This window comes from Eublepharis macularius, chromosome 8 (assembly GCF_028583425.1).
Source record: "Eublepharis macularius isolate TG4126 chromosome 8, MPM_Emac_v1.0, whole genome shotgun sequence".
NCBI classification, from domain to species: domain Eukaryota; kingdom Metazoa; phylum Chordata; class Lepidosauria; order Squamata; family Eublepharidae; genus Eublepharis; species Eublepharis macularius.
In genome coordinates, this window is record NC_072797.1 from 91,452,556 (window position 1) to 91,475,579 (window position 23,024).

Genomic DNA, 23,024 nt, shown 5'->3' on the forward strand with positions numbered 1-23,024 from the left:
ATTCCCTGAAATGGAACAAATGTACTGAATGGTGTGATAGTAGGGGGATCAATCCCTTGGCCTCCTCCCTTTCTGAGGTCCTGGATTTTTTGTGGGGACTTAAGCAATCTGGCCCATCTAATTCCTCTGTTAAAGTTTACATGGCTGCAATCTCGGCCTTTCATCCTCCAGTTGATCAGAAAACTGTTTTTTCCCATTATACGTCTAAATTATTTTTGAAGGGGCTTAATAATTTGTTCCCCTCGGTGCGGGTGTTAGTTCCTCAGTGGTCCCTGCCTCTGTTATTGGCAAAGCTCCTTTCTAGACCCTTTGAACCGTTGGCTACTTGCCCTCTAAATCTGCTCTCATTTAAAGTGGCTTTTCTTGTAGCTGTCACATCTGCCAGACGGGTGGGTGAGCTGGCAGCTCTTTCCTGCGACCGCCTTACTTGGGTATTCATCCGGATAAGGTAGTCCTAAGAACAAAAATAGAGTTTTTACCCAAGGTGGTATCAAAATTTCATTTAGCGCAGGAAATTTCTTTACCCGTATTCTTTAAGGATTATACATCTGATGCTGAGAGGTCCCTTCATACTTTAGATGTCCGTAGGGCTCTCCTTTTTTATTTGGATAGGGTGAAACCCTTCCGGAAAGATTCCCATCTTTTTGTTTGTTTTGTGGGCCCTAAGAAGGGATTGAGAGCCAATTCTCAGACTTTGGCCCATTGGGTGGTGCAGGCTATTTTGTTATGTTATAAGAGTGCTAACTTACCTTGTCCTTTGGAGATACATGCTCACTCTACTAGGTCTCAAGCATCTTCGGCAGCTCTTCTGAGAGGTGTCCCATTGCAAGACATCTGCAAAGCTGCAACTTGGGCGTCTGCGGATACGTTTGTGAGACACTATGCCTTGGATGTCCTAGACAGGAAAGAGACGATCGTGGGTACAGCAGTCCTGCAGTCCATCTTCCTGTCATAATGCATCTCTACCTACCACCCAGGTATTTTAGCTTTGGAATCTCCCATGTGGGACTGCACAGGAAGACCGCTGATGAAAAACAGTGTTTCATACCGGTAACTGTTGTTCATCTAGGTCTTCTGTGCAGTAACACATACCCTCCCTCCTTCTCCGCTAATTCTCTTGGTACTTACCTTGCAGTCGGCGGCGAAAGAGGATCTGAGGGTACGTCGGGGATGCCCCACCTCTTAGGAGCTGTTTTTCGGCGGGAAAAGACGGCCGCGCATGCGCAGTAAGGGGCGAGGGTGCCCCCTAGTGGTTCTGAGCTGTAAAAATCTCCGAAGGTGGCAGGCCTGCGCGTGCGCAGTCCCATGTGTTACTGCACGGAAGACCTAGATGAACAACAGTTACCGGTATGAAACACTGTTTTTTCCATGGGCTCAGTTTTATCCCCATGTTATTCAACCTCTATGTAAATCCTGTCTGGAGCAGCCCACATCTGTCCCAGACTTGGCCTCGGAGCTCCCCCACCCCCCAAAGACCTGTGCCACCCACAGCCCCCTCATGGCCCCATCCCCCTTACCAGCTGAGAAGACAGGGGAAGAGCAGTTGATGATAATCCCCAAGGCTGCAGTGAGGGCCCCAGAGGCTGCAGGGAAGCCTGCCAAACAGCTGAGCTGCATGGCGGTGTAGCAGCAACCTACCGTCCAACAGCTGAGCTGTATGGTGGCACAGCAGCAACCTGCAGCTCAGCTGAGCCCCACAGTAGCATGGCAGCAGCCAGCACAGGCGCTGCGAGTTCCAGCAGGACTAGGAAGGCTAGGGGCAACTGCCACACCAGGCAGCCTGGCAGGACTACAGCAGATGCCAATGGGCCGGGCAGGGCGGAGGGTGGAACTTGCCTGGGAGAGGGGTCCTGGAGCTTCTGGCAGCGGACCAGCCATTGGCTACAGCCCAGGGTGGAGGAAAGCTTTCTGCCTAATGGACAGGGACAGAGCCAGCCAGAAGGGGAGACCACAAGTGAGGGTGGGAAAACACAGTGGTCAGGGTGGCACAGAGGCAGATTGGCTGCCCTATGGAGGGCCAGACTGCAAGGGTGCTATAAAGGGAAGGACTCCCTGTGAGGCAGGGGAGGAGAGTGCTGGAGTGAAGGCATATAGGGAGCAAGAGAATTTCACTGCACAGGCAGGAGGAGGAGGAACCAGGTGATGCAACCCCCTCCCCTGCCCATTTCTGAGGCTTAGAGAGACCTTCCCTCCTGAGCACCAGGGGAAGAGCACCCAGGGAAGACAGCGGAAGGTGGGGTCAGCGGACCAGGTGGTGCAGTGTCTCACAAAGCCTTTAGAAGAACTCTTTCATAGCTATAGAATTGAATGGCATCAATAAGCAGATCACCTAGCTCTGTAGCTTACTATGCAAATCACCATGGGATGTAATAGAAATGTTGTGCCACTCCTGATAGCTGTGGTCAAACCTAGCGGAAAGCAAACAGTTTGAAACTGAACCTATGCAAGATGGAAGTGATGCTCATTGGGAAGGCAAAGATCTTGAAGAACATTGTGTTCTCCACTTTCGATGGAGTTTGTCTGACCCTTGCAGACTCAGTTAAGAGCCTAGGCACTATACAGGATCCAACACTAGGAAAACAAACTCAGTCTGACCTGGAAGATGGTCCCCTACCTCGACACTGCTGATCTGGCCACCTGGATCCATGCAATGGTAACACTGAGACTTGACAACTATAATACACTGTACATGGGTCTCCCCTCCAAGTTAACTCACACTCCAGTCGATCCAGAACACTGCAGCTTGGTTGTTATTGGGAGCTAGGAAAGTCTTGAATATCATTCCCATTCTACAGTTACTCCACTATCTATCTATCAGTTACTGGGCTCAATTCAAGGCATTGGCTATCACATATAAAGCTCTTCACAGACTTAGTCCATCTTATCTAATGGGACCGCCTCTCTCCCTGTTTTCCACCACAGCAGCTTCACTCATCTGAAAAGGACCTTCTACACGTGCTGTCTTGCCCATGGGCAAAATCAACAGCTGCCCATACACATACATTCTCTGTGGTGGCCCCCAATTTATGGAACAGCCTATCTGCAGAGGTCAGGAAAGCTTCTAATCTCCTGATTTTCTTCAAACAATGCAAAACTGAATGATTCAAGAAGACTTTTTACTTACATGAGACAGCTGTACTATAAGGAAGTGGTCTCAAAAGAGATGCATAAGTAAAGGGTTAGGGACTTTAATATTATGTACTGCCTGTTGCTCTAAGTATGACCCTACTGTTTCTATGTTGTTTAATATGTCAGTCTTAGAGCTGTTTATGCTCTGTTTTAGCATTTCTTAAACTCTTTATTGGATTCTTTCTAGTTTTAAATCTCTGCAGATTTGCATTTATATATCCTATTTAATTGTTTGTTGAAATGTCTTTGCAATTGACTGTACTGTGTTATCTGCCTTGGGTCTCAGCGAGAAAGGTGGGCTATAAATAATTTAAATAAATAGTGAAAAACTAAGATGTTAATAATAAAAAATGATCTACACTCTGGTTTTATGGGAACTCCTACAATGAAGTCCCTTCTGTATCGACGTTTTGTAATGTATGAAGTTTCCCATTCCTGTGTTGATTGTAGGTAAACTTAATTTCAAATAAGTCCGCTTGTCACAATCTCTTCCATTCTATTGACTTAAAGAAAACAATATTGCAGTTAGCTAGTATAACATAGTTACTAAGCTACTGAGGTAATCAGAACATCTCCAGTTCATACTGTCTCTCTACTATCAACTCATTTAGGCAAGCTTCGCTCTCCCTCATCCCTTCCCATCTGCAGTATGGAAATAATAATACTGATTGCTGCTGTAAGGATTGTAAAAAATCAATGTTAATATAAAACATTTCGAAAGCACTATGCCAATCCTAAGTATATATCACTATTAAAGCAAGTTTCTGGTTGCAGACTTCAGGGAACTGTAGTTTTATGACATGGAATGGTTGCCCTGGCAACTTGCCATGATGCCGTTATATCTAGGTTAGACTCAAGAATTAAGTCACTGGGGAGGACATGATCAAGCTGTAGATCATGTTTAGTTTCCAGCTTGGAGAAAACCATTTGTTGAGGAAATAATGGGAACATAAGGCACAGTCATTGCTTCCAACACTGTCACCATGTTTAGACCTCTTGAAAAGTGAGTAGATCTAAACAACTTTGCCAATGGGTTTGCCAGCATGTTTATAATCCCATTTCATACAATACTTCTTCAAAGGCTGAAAAATGTTTCAATAGAAGTCCATATTGTAAGGTGCTACGTTTTCAACACCAAGTTGGCCGAATGTTTGACGGTTAGATGCCGCTCCACTTGGGGTTCTGGTATTGGACATTCACTCATTTGGAAGGCAAATATTTGCTAGAATAGAAAATAGAGAACAATGAACCATCAGTGAATTTTCTTTGATGTTATACCTACTCACCTCCACTACAGCTCCACTTCTTAAAGGAACAGTGATAAAGTTTACAGATGAAAATTTACCAGTTGGTCCTGAAGACTTTTTGTGACTGTGACTCCATTTGTATCTACTTATGATTGGTCTAGAGATATATTCTATCTTATGTATTTATTGGATTGGATTGGATATATGACTATATTTATTGTATTGTATTTCAATAATTAGATGATTGGTACTTTAAGCATGATTGCACTCTGAAATGATAGTAGTCTTATAGCCGTTTGTATGTATGTTACCTTCCTTACATCCCTGGACAGTTTGTTCCTCTGTTCTAGTGACTAAATGAAAATGCATACTAATTGACTGATAGATGGTATTAAAATATGCATTGTATTAGCTGACATGCCTGTTGTATTATGTATTTGTTTTGAAGCAGGTGATAAAATTAACGGATTTTGTGTGTACACATCTCTGCTTTTCTAAACATGCAAAGACACTGACTAGGCTATTTGGTGAAAGACTAAGTAAGGAAGGACTGATAGTTGCAGAAACGGTCATTATTTTTCCATGAGAAGGAAAATGTAAAACATTGATTTAAATAAAGCAGGACTTGAATTAAAAACCTGCTTTTCTTTGTTCTGGTTCTAAGAGAGCACTAATCATAATAGCAGCTTAATTCTAAATGCAGAATCCTTTTCTTACTGCACCAGAACCAGGAGCAGAGCCAGGAACAGTAATCCTTCATAGTCTTGACAGTATTTATTAAACTAGTGTTATATACTTCTGTTTTATTGCAGATAATCATATTTCACAGTGTGTATAAATTAATTGTCACTCGCTGTATAACACACTGAGAGTTAATGACCAGAATGGCTTATACTGCCAAGTTAAAACAGTAGCTTGTGATTTTGTGCAGGAGATGTAAAGAAAGCTATGAAATGGTTGTAGCTTCAAAAATAATGGTGAATTTTATTTGTAGCTTTGCTTTTAGTATGTTATGAATAGGGTTAAAGGTTATATTATAGACACACCTACAGCTGAAACAAGGTGCCTGATGATCAGTAAGAGTTATTCATGTCTTAATAAAATTTGGTATACATTATGATTAATCCCCAAATACTTCATGACTCATCTGATTCCTAATGCTGACCAGTTGAAACAAATTGAGTATAGGCACCAAAGTTCCCTAAAAACATAAAATAACAAAATTGTAACAAATCAGAAACACTAAAACATATTAAAATAATCAGATGTAGACAAACATTTAATAAATAGCAACAGCAGAACAGTAGCTACCTGTGAAAAGCTTTTTCAAACAAAACAGTTTTAATCATTTATGCAATGAAGTATTGTCCATCATGTTTATTTGAAATTAAAGGGAAATGGAGCCAAAATTAAAGATTTATAATTTTAATTGCCCAGTGACTTGGTTCCATGTTAGTAATAAGTAATAAGAGCTTCTAATCTAATGGCAGATTTTGTAAGTCCTGTATAAATGATATGTGAAAGATTGATATATATCGTAAATAGGCACTGAAAGTTAAGGATCAATCCATGTTTGTTTATATAGATGATAGTTATTCCTTAAAAATAAAAAAATATTTTTTTCCTGTAATAAGAATTGTAAAAAACTGAACTGCTATTGTAACCTTGGTTTCTTTTGTTAGAATATGTTAAAAATATGATAGATAAGGAATTTGGAAATAATTATGAACATTTTGGTACTGGTCAGAATTGAAAGATGCAGCAAGAGGACAAATGCCTGATGTACCCACTGATGCAGAATTAGTTTGGAAACTATGGAATGTAGCTGACATGGTGAAGTTCACAAATTCACTAAGAGCTTGCAATGCCACACACATACAGTGGTTTCATGGTGATGGGAAGTGTTTATTAATTATTGGAATACACTATACTGAGGCAAGTTTCTGTAAATGTTTCAAGACTCCTTAGGATGGAACTAGATGTTACAAGGAAACCAGGTAATGCAGGGATGGATGCGTGTACTGATGGTGACAGGTAGGCAGAAAGGGGTGCTTAACAATACTGTCTCCTGGTTCTCCCTTGTATATGCTTTTGACTCCCATCACCACCAGATTTTGAAACTAGAGATAAGCCAAGCACATGGAAAGAGAGTATTTGGAGAGGTAATCTGCAGGGGAAAATAGCAGGTGCAGGAAGGGGTTAAATACCCCACTCTTTCCTGTACTTGCACTCCCCCCATGAACATTTCTGTTATCACAGCAAATGCGGACTGGAAAACATGCAGTTGCCTGGTTGTGCCCTAAATTTCTGGTTTTACTGTTAGATGTCTAAATTTTCTCTTTTTATTGTCTTTCTCTGTTTTTTAAAATTTCTTTTAAGATATTTTGACAGGAACTTTAAAAAATATTATTTGATACAATATACGATATACATAATAAAAAGAGTATACATAATAGAGTATACATAATACATAATAGATATAGACCATGTCTAGCCAAACCATAAAAACCCTGTGAAATTAAGAACTTTCTCACATTTTGCTGCAAGTTCTGTTCTCTGTACAACCCTTGACCATAATGAGTCTAATCTGAAAGTATCTCTGTTTTGTTAGTAGGCCATTGATTTCATCAGTGTGTAGGTCTATCTTTCATTGGCTGGTAATTAATCTGGGGCCTATTCTTTTGCTTCCAGTGATAATCCCATGTAAAGCTACTGCTCGGAGATTTTTAGGCCTGTCAACTACATAATTTAAGAGTAAGGTCTCTAGTTTGTAGAGAATCTTAACTTATGCGAGACCCATAAAAAAAACGGTGTGGGCACACCATGAGATTATTTACTGCACATATGGTAACATGGCCCTAGTATTAAACATCCTCAATCTATGCTGTAGTGGTGGGGTGGGACTTTTACAATGCAAATACATTGTTTATACTATTTCTGTGTTTATAGTATATAATATTCCCCCCTTTCCAGTTTAACTAATAATTCTCGGATTGCAAGTTTATTGACACAACTTGAGAAGATCAATGCAGAATGTTTGGTGGAAACTGACACCGCTAGATACGTTACATCAAAGATACTCCATCTGACTCAAAGTCAAGGTAACTATAAGTACAGTATATTGAAATCAATCAAAATCATACTGTATTGAATTTCCTTTTTAAAGGAGATCTTTTCTTTTACAGCTAATATATAGTGTTTATCATTTTCAGAAATATACACGTTCAGTAAAATGTAATAGAAAGCTATGTTTTGAATTTGTTGTACAAGTCAATGCTGTCTGTAAAGAACAGGAGATCAGGATCTTTTGAAATAGATATATTTGGATTATTGATGGCATGGCTTATTGAAATTGCCATCAACTACTCTTCTGAATCGATCAACAGAACAACATCGGAGACAGAGCAGGACCTAATTCCTCTCTTTGGGGCTTTCAGAGTATAAAATAGCTCTCATCCCTGGAGGGAGATGGTGGAACATTCACTCAGCAATGGGAACTAATCTATTGTGAATGGGAGGGGAAAGGGAAAAATTAGTTGATGTATTTTTTTAAAGTCTTATAAGACATTTTAAGGACATCATATTAAAATGGGATATAAATAAATGTCTATGAAAAGAATTTTCTTTTTTTTAAACGTTTTATTGAGAAGATTATTTACATGCAATAGTTATAAGGATACATAGGAAAAAGGTTTGATTATACATCATAATGATTATACATCATAATAAACTTTACTGTATTAACTGTATACATAGAACTCAATTTTCTAGCACTGATTATATTTAATATTGTTTCTTTTATTTTCCTAAATTTTAAATTGTATTGATTTTGACATTGTGATACCTTCACATTTGTTTGGTTTTATGAGTTGAGAATTATTTGGTATAGCTGGTTTTGAGCCTGTTATAGATTATTGTTATTTTAGGATATATTTTAGATGGTTGTAGATTGTCTGCTATTTTTTCCATGATAAAATGGTTCCATACTTTCGAGAGCCATTGGTCTATTGTTGGAGGTGTTTGTTTATTCCAGCGTGAGGCAATCACTGTTTTTGCTGCTACTAACAAACTGGCCATGAGATTGCGTCTTACCATAGGGATATTGAGATTTTGCCATTGACCCAAGAAAATTAGTTGTAGTGAAAGTGGAATTTTGTAGTCAGTTATGATATATATGTGTTCTGGCACTTTCTACCAAAATTTATTTATTATTGGGCATTGCCACCAGCAACGTGCATACATTCCGATTTATCCATATTTTTTCTAGCATGGGGAGAATATGATGATGTAATTGCAGCTAGTTTTTTTGGTGTATGGTACCACAGTGTTATGATATGGAAAGAATTTTCATGGGTGCTTCCTTTGGAAAGAAGTGTTTCAGAGTTTTGCATTGTAAAGTTCTAAAATGGTTACAAATTATTACATTGTGCTTAAGCATTCAAGTATCAAAAGCTAATCTAGCTGCAGCATTGTGTAGGATTTACCTTGTCTTGCTTCCTCTGCCTGTGAGGTCATTTAATACTGCTTTCCCACAAAATAAGTACTGCATCTTTTTTTTATAATAAATTTTTATTGGATGGGTCAATATATAGTCAAATTAAGATACAAATATAATCCATTTCAATTCCCATGAATATATTCCCCCACCCCTCCCCCCTTTCGATATTGACTTCCAACAGCACTCCAGCCCCCCGTTATTAGTAACACATTATTTCTATACTAAAATTGTTCTTATCTTGTTATTAGTAAAGATCTTAACTATATCTTATCTTACTTAGTATCATTAAAACCCCTCAAAAGACCATAATTGTCCCTTAACATCCCATTTCTTTTCCATATATTTTTTCAACTTTTTCCAATCTTCCAAAAATGCTTTTGGATCTTGATCCTTCAAGTTTCTTGTTAGTTTGTCCATTTCAGCCATGTACAACAATTTCCTTGTCCATTCTTCAATTTCAGGTATCTCTTCTCTCTTCCAGTACTGAGCATATATTATTCTAGCTGCTGTTATCATGTAATATAACAATATCTTATCATTTCTGTTAACATCTTCCAAATGCAAAGATAGTAACAACATTTCTGGATTTCTAGCAAGATTATAGCGAAGTATCAAAGACATCTCAGCACATATTTTGGTCCAAAAGTCTCTAGCCTTATGACAAGTCCACCACATATGAAATAGAGAACCTTCATGCTCCTTGCATTTCCAACACTTATTAGATAGCTGTTTATTGGCTATGGCTAATTTTTCAGTGTTAAATACCATCTGTATAACATTTTATAGCCATTCTCTCTAATACTGGTACATGTTGATATTTTAAAGGTATTTTTCCATAGTTGTTCCCATGCTTCCATCGTTATTTCATTATTACAATTTATAGCCCACTTTACCGTTTGTACCTTGACTGTTTCATCTTCTGTAAACCTCTTCAATAACAATTTGTGCATGTTAGAAATTGCTTTACTATTATCTCCCAACAATAGTTCTTCAAATTCTGGATTCTTGGTTCTAAAACCTGTCTTTCTTTGGTCTGAGTCAAATAAGTCTTTAATTTGTCTATATTGTAACCAACCATATTTGAATGGCAACTCCTCATTTGGTTTGAGTTTCACCTCCTTATCTGCTACTTCTGTTAGGTCCTTGAGGGTAAGCCACTCTCTTCCTTCGTATTCTAGGTTTGGGTTGATCACCTCAGCTGGTATAATCCACAGTGGTTTCTTCTGATCTATAAATTTTTTGTGCTTTAGCCAAGTCAACAGTAAATTTCTTCTCAAATAGTGGTCCTGAAACATTGTATCCATTTTATACTTATCGTATCACATATATGCATGCCATCAAAATAGTTTATTATAACCTTCCAAAGTTACTAATTTATGATTGGTTAACGACACCCATTCTTTTAACCAGACTAGACATATCGCTTTGTGGTAAAGTCGAAGATCGGGTAACTGCATTCCACCTCTTTCTTTAGCATCACAAAGTACTTTCATCTTTACTCTTGGTTTCTTTCCTGCCCACACAAATTCTGGTATCTTCTTCTGCCATTTTTCAATTTGTTTTTTGTCTTTTATAATTGGCCTTCTATAAATATTATGTGAAACTATTCCAAAGTAAGGCAGTGAATTTGGAAGAAATAGGTCGCTATTTCCAAAAAATAGACCCACCAAAAATATCAGAAGAAATGAAAGAGACTGAATGCTCCAGTAACAGAGGAAGAAATTTTACAAGCAATAGAAGTAGCAAAGATTGGGAAAGCACCAGGTCCGGATGGGATCACAGCTAAATTCTACAAAGTAATGAAGGAAGACCTTGTACCGATATTAAAAAAATATAATGAATGATACACTTCAAGGAAAAGGACTTCCAGATACATGGAATGAAGCGAGCATTGCTTTGATCCCGAAAGAATTACTAGACTTGACAGATGTGAAAAATTACAGACCAATTTCGCTTATAAATAATGACTATAAAATAATGGCAAGAATACTAGCAGACAGACTTAAAATATGGCTAATGGACTTTATAGGAGAGGACCAGGCTGGATTCCTACCAAACAGACAACTAAAAGACAACCTGAGAGTGGTTATAAATGCCATTGAATATTTTGACAAGTGACCAGACAAAAGAAGTTGGCCTTTTCTTTGCAGATGCAGAGAAGGCCTTTGACAACTTGAACTGGGACTTTATGTTCGCATCAATGGAAAAGATGGACCTAGGTAAAGAATTTATAGAAGCAGTAAAAACAATATATAAGGAACGACGACCTGACAGAGAAGTTTGAAATAAGAAAAGGTACAAGACAAGGCTGTCCACTATCACCGTTGTTATTTGTGATGGTCCTAGAAATATTACTAAGGCAGATCAAAGGAGATGATAATATAAAAGGAATAAAAATAAAGGGATCTTCTTATAAGTTAAGAGCGTTTGCAGATGATGTGATGTTTATAGCAGAAGATCCACTACAAACTTTGCCAAGATTACTTGATAAAATTAAGGAATTTGGAGATTTGGCAGGCTTTTATATAAACAAAAAGAAGTCAAAAATAACAACCAATAATATGACCAAGAAGAAGCAACAGGAACTGAGTGAATTAACAAACTGTGAAGTGGTACACAAGACTAAATATTTGGGAATAGAGCTGACAGCTAAAAATATTGATTTATTTAAGAACAATTATGAAAAGCTCTGGACACAAATTGAAAGAGATATAATAAAATGGAATAAATTAAACTTATCGTGGTTCGGTCGGATTGCCACAGTCAAAATGAATGTGTTGCCTAGAATTATGTTCCTAATGCAAACAATACCAATTATAAAAGACAAAATAAGTACTGCATCTTTTGTAGCTGTTAGTAGACATGGACACGAATGGGAAAAAAACCCAAACATGCTGTTCGTAGTTCGTTGCCATCGACGAAGACGAACAGTAAAGAACATGTCCCGTTAATGAACATTTTCAGTGTTTGTTGTTCATGGGGGCCAGAATGGCCCCCATTGGACTTAGAGAGGCCATATTCACAGGGAGTGTTCAGCAGGCTCCCCTCCAGCCATCATCCAAGTTTGCTCAAGATTGCAATACGGATCTTGGACTTATATATTCCCAAATCCAATGACCCTAGGAAACTCCCATTTGATACAATTTAAGCCATCAGTTGACATTGGCCTTGTTCACAAGTGGAGGACTTGAAGGTGGGCTGGCTCCCCTCTAGGGGGCGGGGGGGTCTGGACACTCGCTGGTGTCACCCTCCATGTGCCCGCCCGCCTGCCCAGCCTCAGGGTCCTGCAGTGTACTTTCCTGTGCAGACAGACATGGGTGATGAGTGTGGATGCTGGGCCTGGTGGGCTCGGGGAGGTGGCTGTTGGCCACCTCCCCTCTAGAAGGTGGGGGGTCTGGCGGTGCCAGCTAACATCACCCACCTTTCTGCTTTCGCGGAAAGGACAGGAGGGAGAGGAGAGGTTGTTTGGAGGGTTTGGAGTGTTCCAGAGAGGGAGAGGTCAAAAGAGGGACCGGGAACTGGGAAGATCCTAACTGTTGTGAGGCCTCATCCAAGGATCCCACTGAGGTACTCAGTGGCAGCAGCTAACATCACCCACCTCCCTGCCTTTGCAGAAAGGATGGGATGGACAGGACAGGAGAGGTCTTTGGGAGGGGCCGGAGTGGTTCCAGAGAGGGCAAGGTTCAAAGAGGGATAGTGAACTTGTCAGGGAGAGAAGGACAGAGGGTTACCACTTCCTGGCTGCCTTGCGGAGAAGGACCAGTAAACACCCAAACATTTGTGAGCCTTCATCTTTGAAACCCACTGATCTTGTCAGTGGTGAAAGCAGCCATCATCCACCCTCCTGCCTTCATGGAAAGGACAGGATGGACAGGGCAGGAGAGGTCGTTGGGAAGGGTCAGAGCGGTTCCAGAGAGGGTGAGATTCAAAGAGGGACAGGAAGCTTGAGAAGGAGATGAGGACAAAGAGGACCCCAACATCCACTGTGTCGGATTGTGTAGACTGCTCCGGCAGAGGCTTGTCCGCCCCTCCTGTGTCGCAGTAGAGACTGTCGCCAGCATCACTCACCTTCCTGCCTTCACGGAAAGGACGGGATGGACAGGACAGGAGAGCTCGTTGGGAGTTGTTGGGTGTGGTTCTAGAGAGGGAGAGGTCGAAAGAGAGACCAGGTACTTGTCTGGGAGAGGAGGACAGAGGCTTCCTGGCCACATTGTGCAGCAGGACCGGGATGGAGGACCCCAACATCCACCCTGAAGGAGTGCGCAGACTGCTGCTGGAGAGGCTTGTCCGCCCCTCCTGTGTTGAACTGGAGGCTGCCGCCAACATCACTCACCTTCCTGCCTTCACGGAAAGGAAGTGAGTCACGGGACCCATTCCCCCCATGCACAGGGGCAACAGCAGGTGCCCATGGATAGGGGGTCCCGTGCTGTACAACCATATGCACAACAGCTCTTGAGGTGCCCCTTGTGCCCAAAAGCAGCAGCAGCAGACAGCACCCACCTTCCTGCCTGCATGAAAAGGGTGGGTGGGAGGGGACAGCGGGTGGGGACCCATTCCCCCCTGCTCAGAGGGGACAGCGGGTGCCCATGGATAGGGGGCCCTTTGCTGTACAACCATATGTGCAACAGTTCTTGAGATGCTCTGTATGCCCAAATGCAGCAGACAGCACCCACCTTTCTGCCTTCATGGAAAGGGTGGGTGCGATGGACCCATTCCCCCCTGCTCAGAGGTGACAGCAGGTGCCATGGAAAGGGGGGGTACCGTGCAGTACAACCCTATCAGCAACAGCAGCAGAGCTGTCCCTCATGGCCAAAAGCGGCAGCAGCTGACATGACCCACCTTCTTGCCTTCATGGAAAGGATGGGGTGGACAGGACAGGAGAGGTCATTGGGAGGGGTCATACTAGTTACATCCAGAGGGGGAGAGGTTGAAAGAGGGAACGTCCACTACCTTGTTGGGGAGAGGAGGACAAAGGGTTGTTTGTCACAGCCACATTGCAAGCGGGACCGGGAAGGCCCAAAGGCGGTGGCAGTGCCATGGTAGTCCCCCGTGCCCAAAGGCGGTGGCAGCTGACATGGCCCACCTTCCTGCCTTCATGGACAGGACGGGATGGGCAGGACAGGAGAGGCTGTTGTGAAGGGTCGTTCCAGTTCTATCCATAGAGGGTGAGGATGAAAGAGAGACCGTCCAGGAACTTGTCAAGGAGAGGACACGATGGGCAGGATAAGTTGTGCGGAAGGGTCTTATTGGTGCCATCCAGAGACGGAGAGGTTGAAAAAGAAAAGCATCCAGAAACTTGTCTGGGAGAGGACAACGGGTTACCAGCCGTGAAAGCAGCCCTGAGAACAGAGGAGGGCTGGAGCCCGCTGCACAGGAGCTTGGGGAGGCTCAGAGGCTAGATAGGTCCAGGTCCAAGGAGGGATACCCAAGGAGGTTGAGGTTGACCTTGAAGAAAGTTAACATGTCCACCAGCTCCGGGTGCAGATGTGCACGGCGAGGACGGAGGAGGTTTCCCAGGTGGGAGAACACCTGCTCGCTCTGCATGCTGGTGGGAGGGCAGGACAGGATGTTGGTTGCCACGATGGACAGGTCTGGCCATACGGCAGATTTACTCACCCAATACTCCAAGAGGTTGGAGTGGGGGTGCTCGGTTGAGCTCCTCAAGGTACTCTCACACCGTAGCCCCCGCCAAGTCCTCTGCTGTGAGAGATGCGCCCACTGTGCTGCAGCCAATCACACAGCCCACCTATGAGGCTCAGAGATCAAGTGGGGCCGTTTGTGTGGGTCTCTCCTGGAGTGGCTCTCTTCCCAACTCCCCACTCCCTCTCCTCCTTCTCTGCCGCCCGCCCCTCACCCCTGCCCAGTTCCCTCTGTCCTGCCTTCTCTTTCCGAAAATGGAGCACTGCTGTGCGTAGCTCCTTTTTCCAGCACTGCATCTGACCCACCCACATGGCAATGCTGCCCTTGATCCAGGGGTCACAGAGGGAGGCCATTCGGTACAGCACATGCGTGCAAGCGCTTGGCAGTGCATGCCTGGATCCTCCTCACAAAGTCCGAGACCCTGGGGAGCAGCTCTTTCTCATGCTTGAGCTCGTTGGCCAGGAAACGGTCGAGCCCATGGATCAGGGGGATGACCTGACCCAGGCTGGCCTTGTAGGAGCACAAGAGCTCTGTGGCCTCTTTAAAGGGTTTCCGCATCCGGGACATCTGGGCAAGGACTCTCCATTCCATGATGCTGAGGCTCAGCTCCTCTCCCCTCCTCAGAACATCCTGAGCCTGCGAAAGCAGGGAGGGCGGAATATAAATATAATAAATTAAATTAAATTAAATCCATGGATGACCGGATGACCTGCAACAGGCCCCTTTGCTCCACCAGACGACATATCATGTCGTAGGTGCAGTTCCAGCGGGTGGGCAGGTCCTGAAAGAGTTGGTGTTCAGGGTCCTCCCCCTCCCCCTACCTCTGGAACAGCTCGCAGGAAGAGTAAGTGGGAAGCAATGTGGCAGCAGCTGTCCAGCAGATTGCACGTCCACAACGTTCCCTCATCCCAGCTGTCCCTTGGCTTGCTCCCCAGCCTGAGCACATCCCTCTTCACCAGGTGCATCTTGTGCGCCATGCACACCAGGCCCGGGAGGGATGCCTCTTTCAGGGCTGCCAACATGTTGCTTCCCCTGTCCGTCACCATAAAGCCATGAACAAACCCTCCCCCCCCCGGCCATCCACTCCCTCAGTGCTGCCTTTATGGTGGTGGCGATGTTCTTCCCAATATGGACCTCATCCATCCCCTGGGCCTGGAGAAGAACTGCCCTGTAGCCCGGTGTCAAGCATGGTACCTTTTTCCAGGTGCCAGTTCTTGGCCTGGGGCGGCGGAGCTCCTCTGGTTGCCACCAGTGGGCAGTGATGGCCAGGTAGCCGTGATGGCAACCGCTCCAGAGGTCAGCCATGAAGTGTTCTGTACGGCCTTTGGCGACTGACAGCTCCCTGAGCACCGTGTCTTTCACAGTCTGGTAGAGGGCAGGCAGGACTCGACGCCCAACGGTGCACCGTGATGGCATGGAGAACCATGGGGCAAAGTGCTGAAGCAGCCTTTGGAAGCCCACGCCCTGCACGACCGATAGGGAGAATCTTTGGAGGGCAATCGTCTCTGCTATGACATGAATGCCCGCCTCCTGAGCCCTTGACCTCACCCTTTTCAACAGCACTATCCTTGACCCGATGGAACAACCTCCCCAAGGGCGGCCTGCCTGACCGTTCTGCTCCCACCAGCAGCACCCTCGGGGCAAGGCTTCTTGCTTGGGGTGGATTCCAGTGACCCTCCCACTGATCCAGGCTCAGAGGAGCTGGTAGCCCTCTGTCTCCCCCCACCAGATGTTTCGCTGGCCGAGGACGGAGACCACAGGCTCGGGTGTCGCGTCTTCAGGAGCCTAGTCAGGACTGTTGATGACAGGTGCTTCGGGTAATTACCCCTGTGCACCAGGCCATCACAGACACAGCACCGCACCACACGAGGGTCATTAGGAAGGGCCTGGAAGGGCCTCCATACAGACAGTTTGAACCATGGCCAACTAACTGTTCCTGGGGAGGGAGGACGAAGGGTTACTGGCTGTGGTGTGGAGCAGGCAACGGAAGACGGAGTGAGGGGTGGAACACAGGCAGGGATAGCACTGGGAGTTTGGGATGGGGATGGGATGGATGTTACATCAAACCCAAACCATTCCTCCATGGATCCCTCAGCTGACAATCTTTGCACTTCCCCCCCATGACCACCCTTGGCCCCTGGCCGAAGCCTCATTACGACAGCAAACAAGAAATAAGTAGGAAAGAAAAGGAGAAAATACTGCGAGCCCTTGGGCAAGGTGCCCACTGAGCTTGGCCCCAGGGCCTGGCAGCAGCCATGAACCAGAGGGAGGGGGTAGAGCCCTAGCCCAGCACTCCCAGAGACCTGACCAGATCAGGCACTAATAATCAGGGTGAGCCCTCAGCCAAGATGCCCACTGAGCTTGGCCTCAGGGCCTGGCAGCAGCCCTGGAACCAGAGGGAGAGGGTAGAGCCCTAGCCCAGCGCCCCCAGAAACCTGACCAGATCAGGCATGAATAATCATGGTGAGCCCTCAGCCGTGGTGCCCATTGAGCTTGGCCCCAGGGCCTGACAGCAGCCCTGGAACCAGAGGTAGGGGCTAGAGCCCTAGCCCAGCACTCCCAGAAACCTGACCAGATCAGGCACTGGTAGTAATAATAATCAGTATGAACCTTCAACCGAGGTGCCCACTGAGCTTGGCCCCAGGGCCTGACAGCAGCCCTGGAACCAGAGGTAGGGGCTAGAGCCCTAGCCCAGCACTCCCAGAAACCTGACCAGATCAGGCACTGATAGTAATAATAATCAGTATGAACCTTCAACCGAGGTGCCCACTGAGCTTGGCTCCAGGGCCTAGCAGCATCCCTGGAACCAGAGGGGATAGATCCCTATCCCACCCACCACACGCAGAAAAAATCTAAGCTCCAATGCACTCTCCCTGTCTCTCTCCCAAAAGGCTATCAACAGCTCTGTCCCACTCCACTGCCTGCTGAAACTGAAAGCCAGAACTGGGAGCACAGTGCCCTTTTATAACCAGAGGTCTCATAGAGAAAAGCAGGAGGTCAGTGGTTGGCAGTCAAAACTGCGTAACAGGGTTTGCAGGGATGAGATTGGAGTGCCCATGGGTACAGAACACCACCCCTCCCCCCTCCCTCCCCCCTGGTGTCTGCTCCCATGTAACCAATTGTAACCACTTTGGAGCTTCATACTTGGAAGGAAGACCTGCCCATCAAGCTAAGTTAGGCTTAGATTAGGGTTTCCAGAGCGGCAGAAGGAGTGCAGACAGAGTTCAGGCAGTCCCTGCCTCCGTTGACAAGGGAATTGATTGAAGGTATTTGACTGTCTGGCTTCACGAACAGCGGACAAAACCAGGCTTGTGATGACCATTTGTTCGTTTACAATGAGGCCTCACGAATGGCTTGTTCGCGAACAGACAAACGGGCTGTTCATGGGGTTTTTGCATTTGTAATGCTGTTCATGCCCATGTTTAGTGCTAAAATTGCTAGTTCTGGTGAGCCAGTCAGTGATCGTCCTTTCTACCATGCTATCCAACCTGTCTTGAGGCTGTACAGTTACAGTAATTACAGTTTTTCCAGTCTGAGGCCGTTGGTTTCAATAGATTTAGACTGGAGTAACTCTGCGTAGGTTTGCACTGTTAGCTTTCTAAATTTAGTTCCTTTTAGGCTTGAAGATATCTCATCTAATGTATGTGATACCATCTCCCCCTTTCAAATTCCTCAGTTTGGGGTTTGACAGAAGAGACAGCAGATTATTTGAAACGTGAGAAAAGAAAAAGGGAGGGTAGTAATTCCTATTGAATTCCTATTATTAGGGGTGTGCAATCCAGGTTTGGGAACCTGGAAAAATAGCCCGTTTTATGCTGGTCCAGTTAAATCCGATTTTCCCAGATCATATTAGAGAATCCCAGATCCAATCCAAGAACATAGATCAAGACCCTTAGATAAATCCAGGTTAGTCCAAGAAATGCAGCTTGGTTAGCTGTTTCCCTGTCTTCTCGTGCATTTTTTCCAAGAGGGGAGGGGGAAGGAGGCAGAGAGTGGGAATTGAACGGCCAATCGATTCAGGAGCTCTCCTTGCCTAGCCATTGGGACTCTCTGAGAAGGAGAAAGCCTTTTTTTAACTTCCTGCAAGAGAGTTAAAAAAGAAGGCTTGGCTCACAGCAGCTTCTATTTTGTATGGTCTGGTCTTAGAGAGAGAGAGACTGCTGTTGAATGCTGCTGGCTCTCTTGCTTGGTTTGCTCTCTTCTCTTTGCCTTTGGGAAGGAATTTACCAATGGATTTGCTGCCTGCCTACTGTTGCACTGCTAAGAGACCTGCGCTGCCTGCTGGAGGAACTGGTTTGAGAGTTGTAGACTCACTTTTTCCCCGTCTTTTAGGGGAGGGGAGTTAGCCTAGTGTCTGGGAGGAATAGGGTGGGAAGAGTCAAGTTTTATCTTATAATTAACCGTTTAAACTGTTTTTACTGTTGAGGGAGAGTGATTTGGCTTTTTTCCAAATTGTTGGTTTGAACTTTGCTGTTAACGTTCTAGACAGTTGCTGTTCATTTATTTGCTGACTGTTCTGCCTGGCTTCTGTGAGTTACACTGGTTCTGTTGTGCTAAGTTGCATCAGTCGTACTTCAGTTTGGTTTCGGTGGAATTAGCTGGTTTAACATGCCTCTGAGGTTTGATGTTGGTCTTGTTGCTTCACTTTGATTCTGGGAGGATTCCATTCCCTTGGTTCTGTTGGGCTTTTTCTAGGTTGATTTGGGAGTGTGCCTTTGGCCAGTGGCAGTCTTGCCTCTATGTGTTTCTGCCTGAGAGCTGGCTTGAAACTTTTCCCACTATAGGAAACAAAGAAGAGTGGCTGGAGTCCATAGAATTGGATCCTGGGGTACAGTTGACCTGAAACTTGAAGGGTTATTTAGAGAACAGTCAGGAGTAGGTTCCCTGCAAATTTGGTGGCTTGATTGAACCCCCCCCCCCAAGTCCCCAGATAGTTTTCCCCATAGGGAATAGTGGCTGAATAAATTTGATATTCTTTAATCTTGCCAAATCTCCCCCAGATTTCAGGGATCCTGGATTTTCGGTGGATCTTTATACCTGGATCTAGATAACCCAATTTGGGGGGGGGGGTGAACACTACCCTCAATGACTTAGAGCAACTCTGTCACTATTGAAGGAGAGTCAATGGTGTATTACCTGCAGTGTATGAAGATGTTATATTTGTCAAGCCCAAGTGTCACCATGTGTAGTTAGGTAGATGTGTATTTTAGACACCTGCCTGTGTGAATGGGGCCTGCTTTCCACCTTGATTCCAAATTTACACTGGGATAGCCTGACTCTAAAGAAGAAAATCTTCTTGCTGCCTCCCACTTCTAAGAGATGGTGGTTTAGATTTTACACCTGTTTTAAGATAATACCTTGGCAATGAGAAAGCCAATGTAGTGTAGTGGTTAGAGTGTTGGATTAGGATCTAGGCAAACCAGGTTTTAATCCATGCTGCCATGGAAGCTTGCCTAACTCTCAGTATAACTTACCTTATACTGTTGTTGTGAGGATAAAATGGACACAAGGAGAATGATGTAATCCATTTAGAGTTCCTTTGGGGAGAAAGGTGGGGCATAAATTAAGTCAAATAAATAAAATAAAAAAAAATGATTCAAAAGATGGCAACATGTAAAGTGACAACACTTCTGACACAAATTTAGAAGAATTAAAGTCTTGGGTAGTGAAAATTTAAGTAAGGGGAATAATGTGCAAAACACTATTATAATAGTATCATGCATACAGCAGCCAAGAATAGAATGCCCAAAAGAAGAGCTAATATTTCACATGCCCATGCATGCATACATATTGTGCAACATTTATCAATCAGGAAAAGGAGGTAAGAGACAGAGTGAAATGGGAAATAGCTACCTATGGGAATGGGAAATAGCTACTTACCTGTGCAGGTTCTAGGCAGGGGTCTGGTATTCAGCAGACATTATCCCAAATTATACATCTAGGGGAACAACAGTGAAAACCAAACCTTGCGGTGCTTCCCAAATAGCTTAGAGAGGCCAGAGACACATCACTGTGTTTAGAACCATGAAGCCTTTGTAGTTGTACGTAAGAATGAAGCCAGCAGGAGTGCATAAGAACTTTTTTGTTATTAAAAATTTTTTTTTTATTGGTGAGTTTATATTTCATATTTAATACATACATACATTCCCATCATATCTAACTTACTCTAACCCCCACCCTTTTCCTCCCCCCTCCTTGTCGACTTCCAACAGCTTTCCAACCCTTAACCCTTATTACTTAACTTCACTTATATTCTTCTATAACGCATATGTCATGATACCTCTTACTCTAAGCATATTCATATTATTTTATATATATACTATATTAAATCCACTAATATATCCATTTTACTCTTCCTTAATTAAACTATATGTTCTAGACGAAAATTTCCTTAAACATAATACTAGCTTAGGTTACAATAATTAAATTTCCCCCTTAATGGTAAAGTCGTTTCTCTCTTCTGTTTTCAACATCACATTTTAATAATTCTCAAACTGCCGCAGTTCTCCTTTCACATCCCATTTTTTTTCTAAATATTGTTTCAATTTCCCCCAATCAGCAATAAATTGTCCTGGATCAAGATCTTTAAGTTTTCTTGTCATTTTATCCATCTCCGCCATGTACAGCAATTTGTAAATCCAATCTTCTATAGTTGGTATTTCTTGTATTTTCCATGTCTGCGCGTACAAAAGTCTTGCCGCTGTAGTCATATAAAATAACAATGTTCTGTACTGCATTGGAACATCTTCCATTCCCAAGTTCAGTAGCAACAATTCTGGGTTCTTATTTGTTTGGATTTGTAAAATCTCATTAATTGCTTCAATTATATCTCCCCAGTATTGCTTGGCTACCTCACAAGTCCACCACATATGATACAATGAATCCTTCATGCTTTTTACATTTCCAGCATTTGTCTGACATGTTGGTATTTCCTAGCGCAATTTTCTTTGGTGTTAAATACCATCTATAGATCATTTTATATACATTCTCTTTAATATTCGTACAAGTTGAGATCTTCAATGTATTTTTCCACAAATGCTCCCACGCCTCCATTGTTATTTCTTTATGAAAATTTATTGCCCACTTCACCATCTGGACTTTTACTATTTCATCCTCCGTGTGCCATTTTAGAAGTACTTTATAAATCTTTGAGATTTCTTTCTTGCCTTCTTGTAATATCACTTCTTCTAGTTCTGAATTTTCCATTCTTATTCCTCCTTTTAAACAGTCCGAGTTAAAAAGATCTCTGATCTGTCTGTATTGAAACCATCCATAACAAGAAGACAACTCTTCTTCTGTTTTTATTCTTAATATTGAATGTTGTATTTGTGTTATCTCCTTGTAAGTTAGATGTTGCTGTTCATTATCGACAGTTCTCGGATCTATTACTTCATACGGAACCACCCATGAAGGAATTCCATCTTCCATGTAAACCTTATACTTCTTCCAGATTGTGTAGAGGCTTCTTCGAATGTAATGATGCAAAAACATAGAGTCCGCTTTTACTGTATCATACCACAGATATGCATGCCATCCAAATATTTTTTTATGTCCCTCCAAAGCCAGCAATTTACGTTTTTTTAACGTTATCCAATCTTTTAACCATGCCAGACATATTGCTTCATAGTATAGTCTTATATTGGGCAGTTGCAAACCACCTCTTTCCTTCGCATCCTGTAATACTTTCATTTTCACACGTGGTTTCTTGCCTGCCCGCACAAAGTCTGAAATTTTCCTTTGCCATTTGTCAAATTGTTTAGAGTCCCGAATAATTGGAATTGTTTGCAACAAGAACATCACACGCGGTAAAACATTCATCTTTACTGCTGCTATTCTTCCCAACCATGATAAATTCAATTTGTTCCATTTTATCAAATCTCTCTCTATTTGTATCCACAATTTCTCGTAGTTATTTTTAAATAAATCTATGTTTTTCGCAGTCAGTTCAATACCAAGTTATTTTACTTTGTTAGTTACCTCACAGTCCGTTATCTCCATTAGTTCTTGCTGCTTCTGCTTAGTCATATGCTTACATAATATCTTCGACTTCTTTTTGTTCACATAAAATCGAGCCAAATCTCCGAACTCCTTTATTTTGTCAATTATTTTGGGCATGTTCTCAATTGGATCATCTACTATTAACATTATGTCATCTGCAAATGCTCTGACTTTGTAGGAAAATTCCTTTATTTTTATGCCTCAGATTGTGTCATCCTCTCGTATTTGAATCATCAATATTTCCAATATCAAAATGAACAACAATGGAGACAGAGGGCAGCCCTGTCTTGTACCTTTACTTATTTTCAGTTTTTTGGTTAAATCATCATTCACTACAATCGCTGCACTTTGGTCTCTATAAATTTCTTTAACCGCTTGTATGAACTTTTCTCCCATTTGCAGCTTTTCCATAGTGGCAAACATAAAGTCCCAGTTCAAATTGTCAAATGCTTTTTCCGCGTCCACGAAAAGGAAACCAACTTCCCTGTCACAGTGCTTATCATAGTATTCAA

The 23,024-nt window shown here is 43.2% G+C and overlaps 1 protein-coding gene across 1 annotated transcript in view; it reads left to right on the top strand.

The window, feature by feature from the left end:
- Nucleotides 1–23,024, top strand: part of AGTPBP1 (ATP/GTP binding carboxypeptidase 1) — a 121,185-nt gene that overhangs the window by 23,036 nt on the left and 75,125 nt on the right. Inside the window, exon 3 of the mRNA XM_054986326.1 lies at nt 7,350–7,477. Coding sequence (XP_054842301.1) covers nt 7,350–7,477 — 128 coding nt within the window. The remainder of the gene's footprint in view (nt 1–7,349; nt 7,478–23,024) is intronic.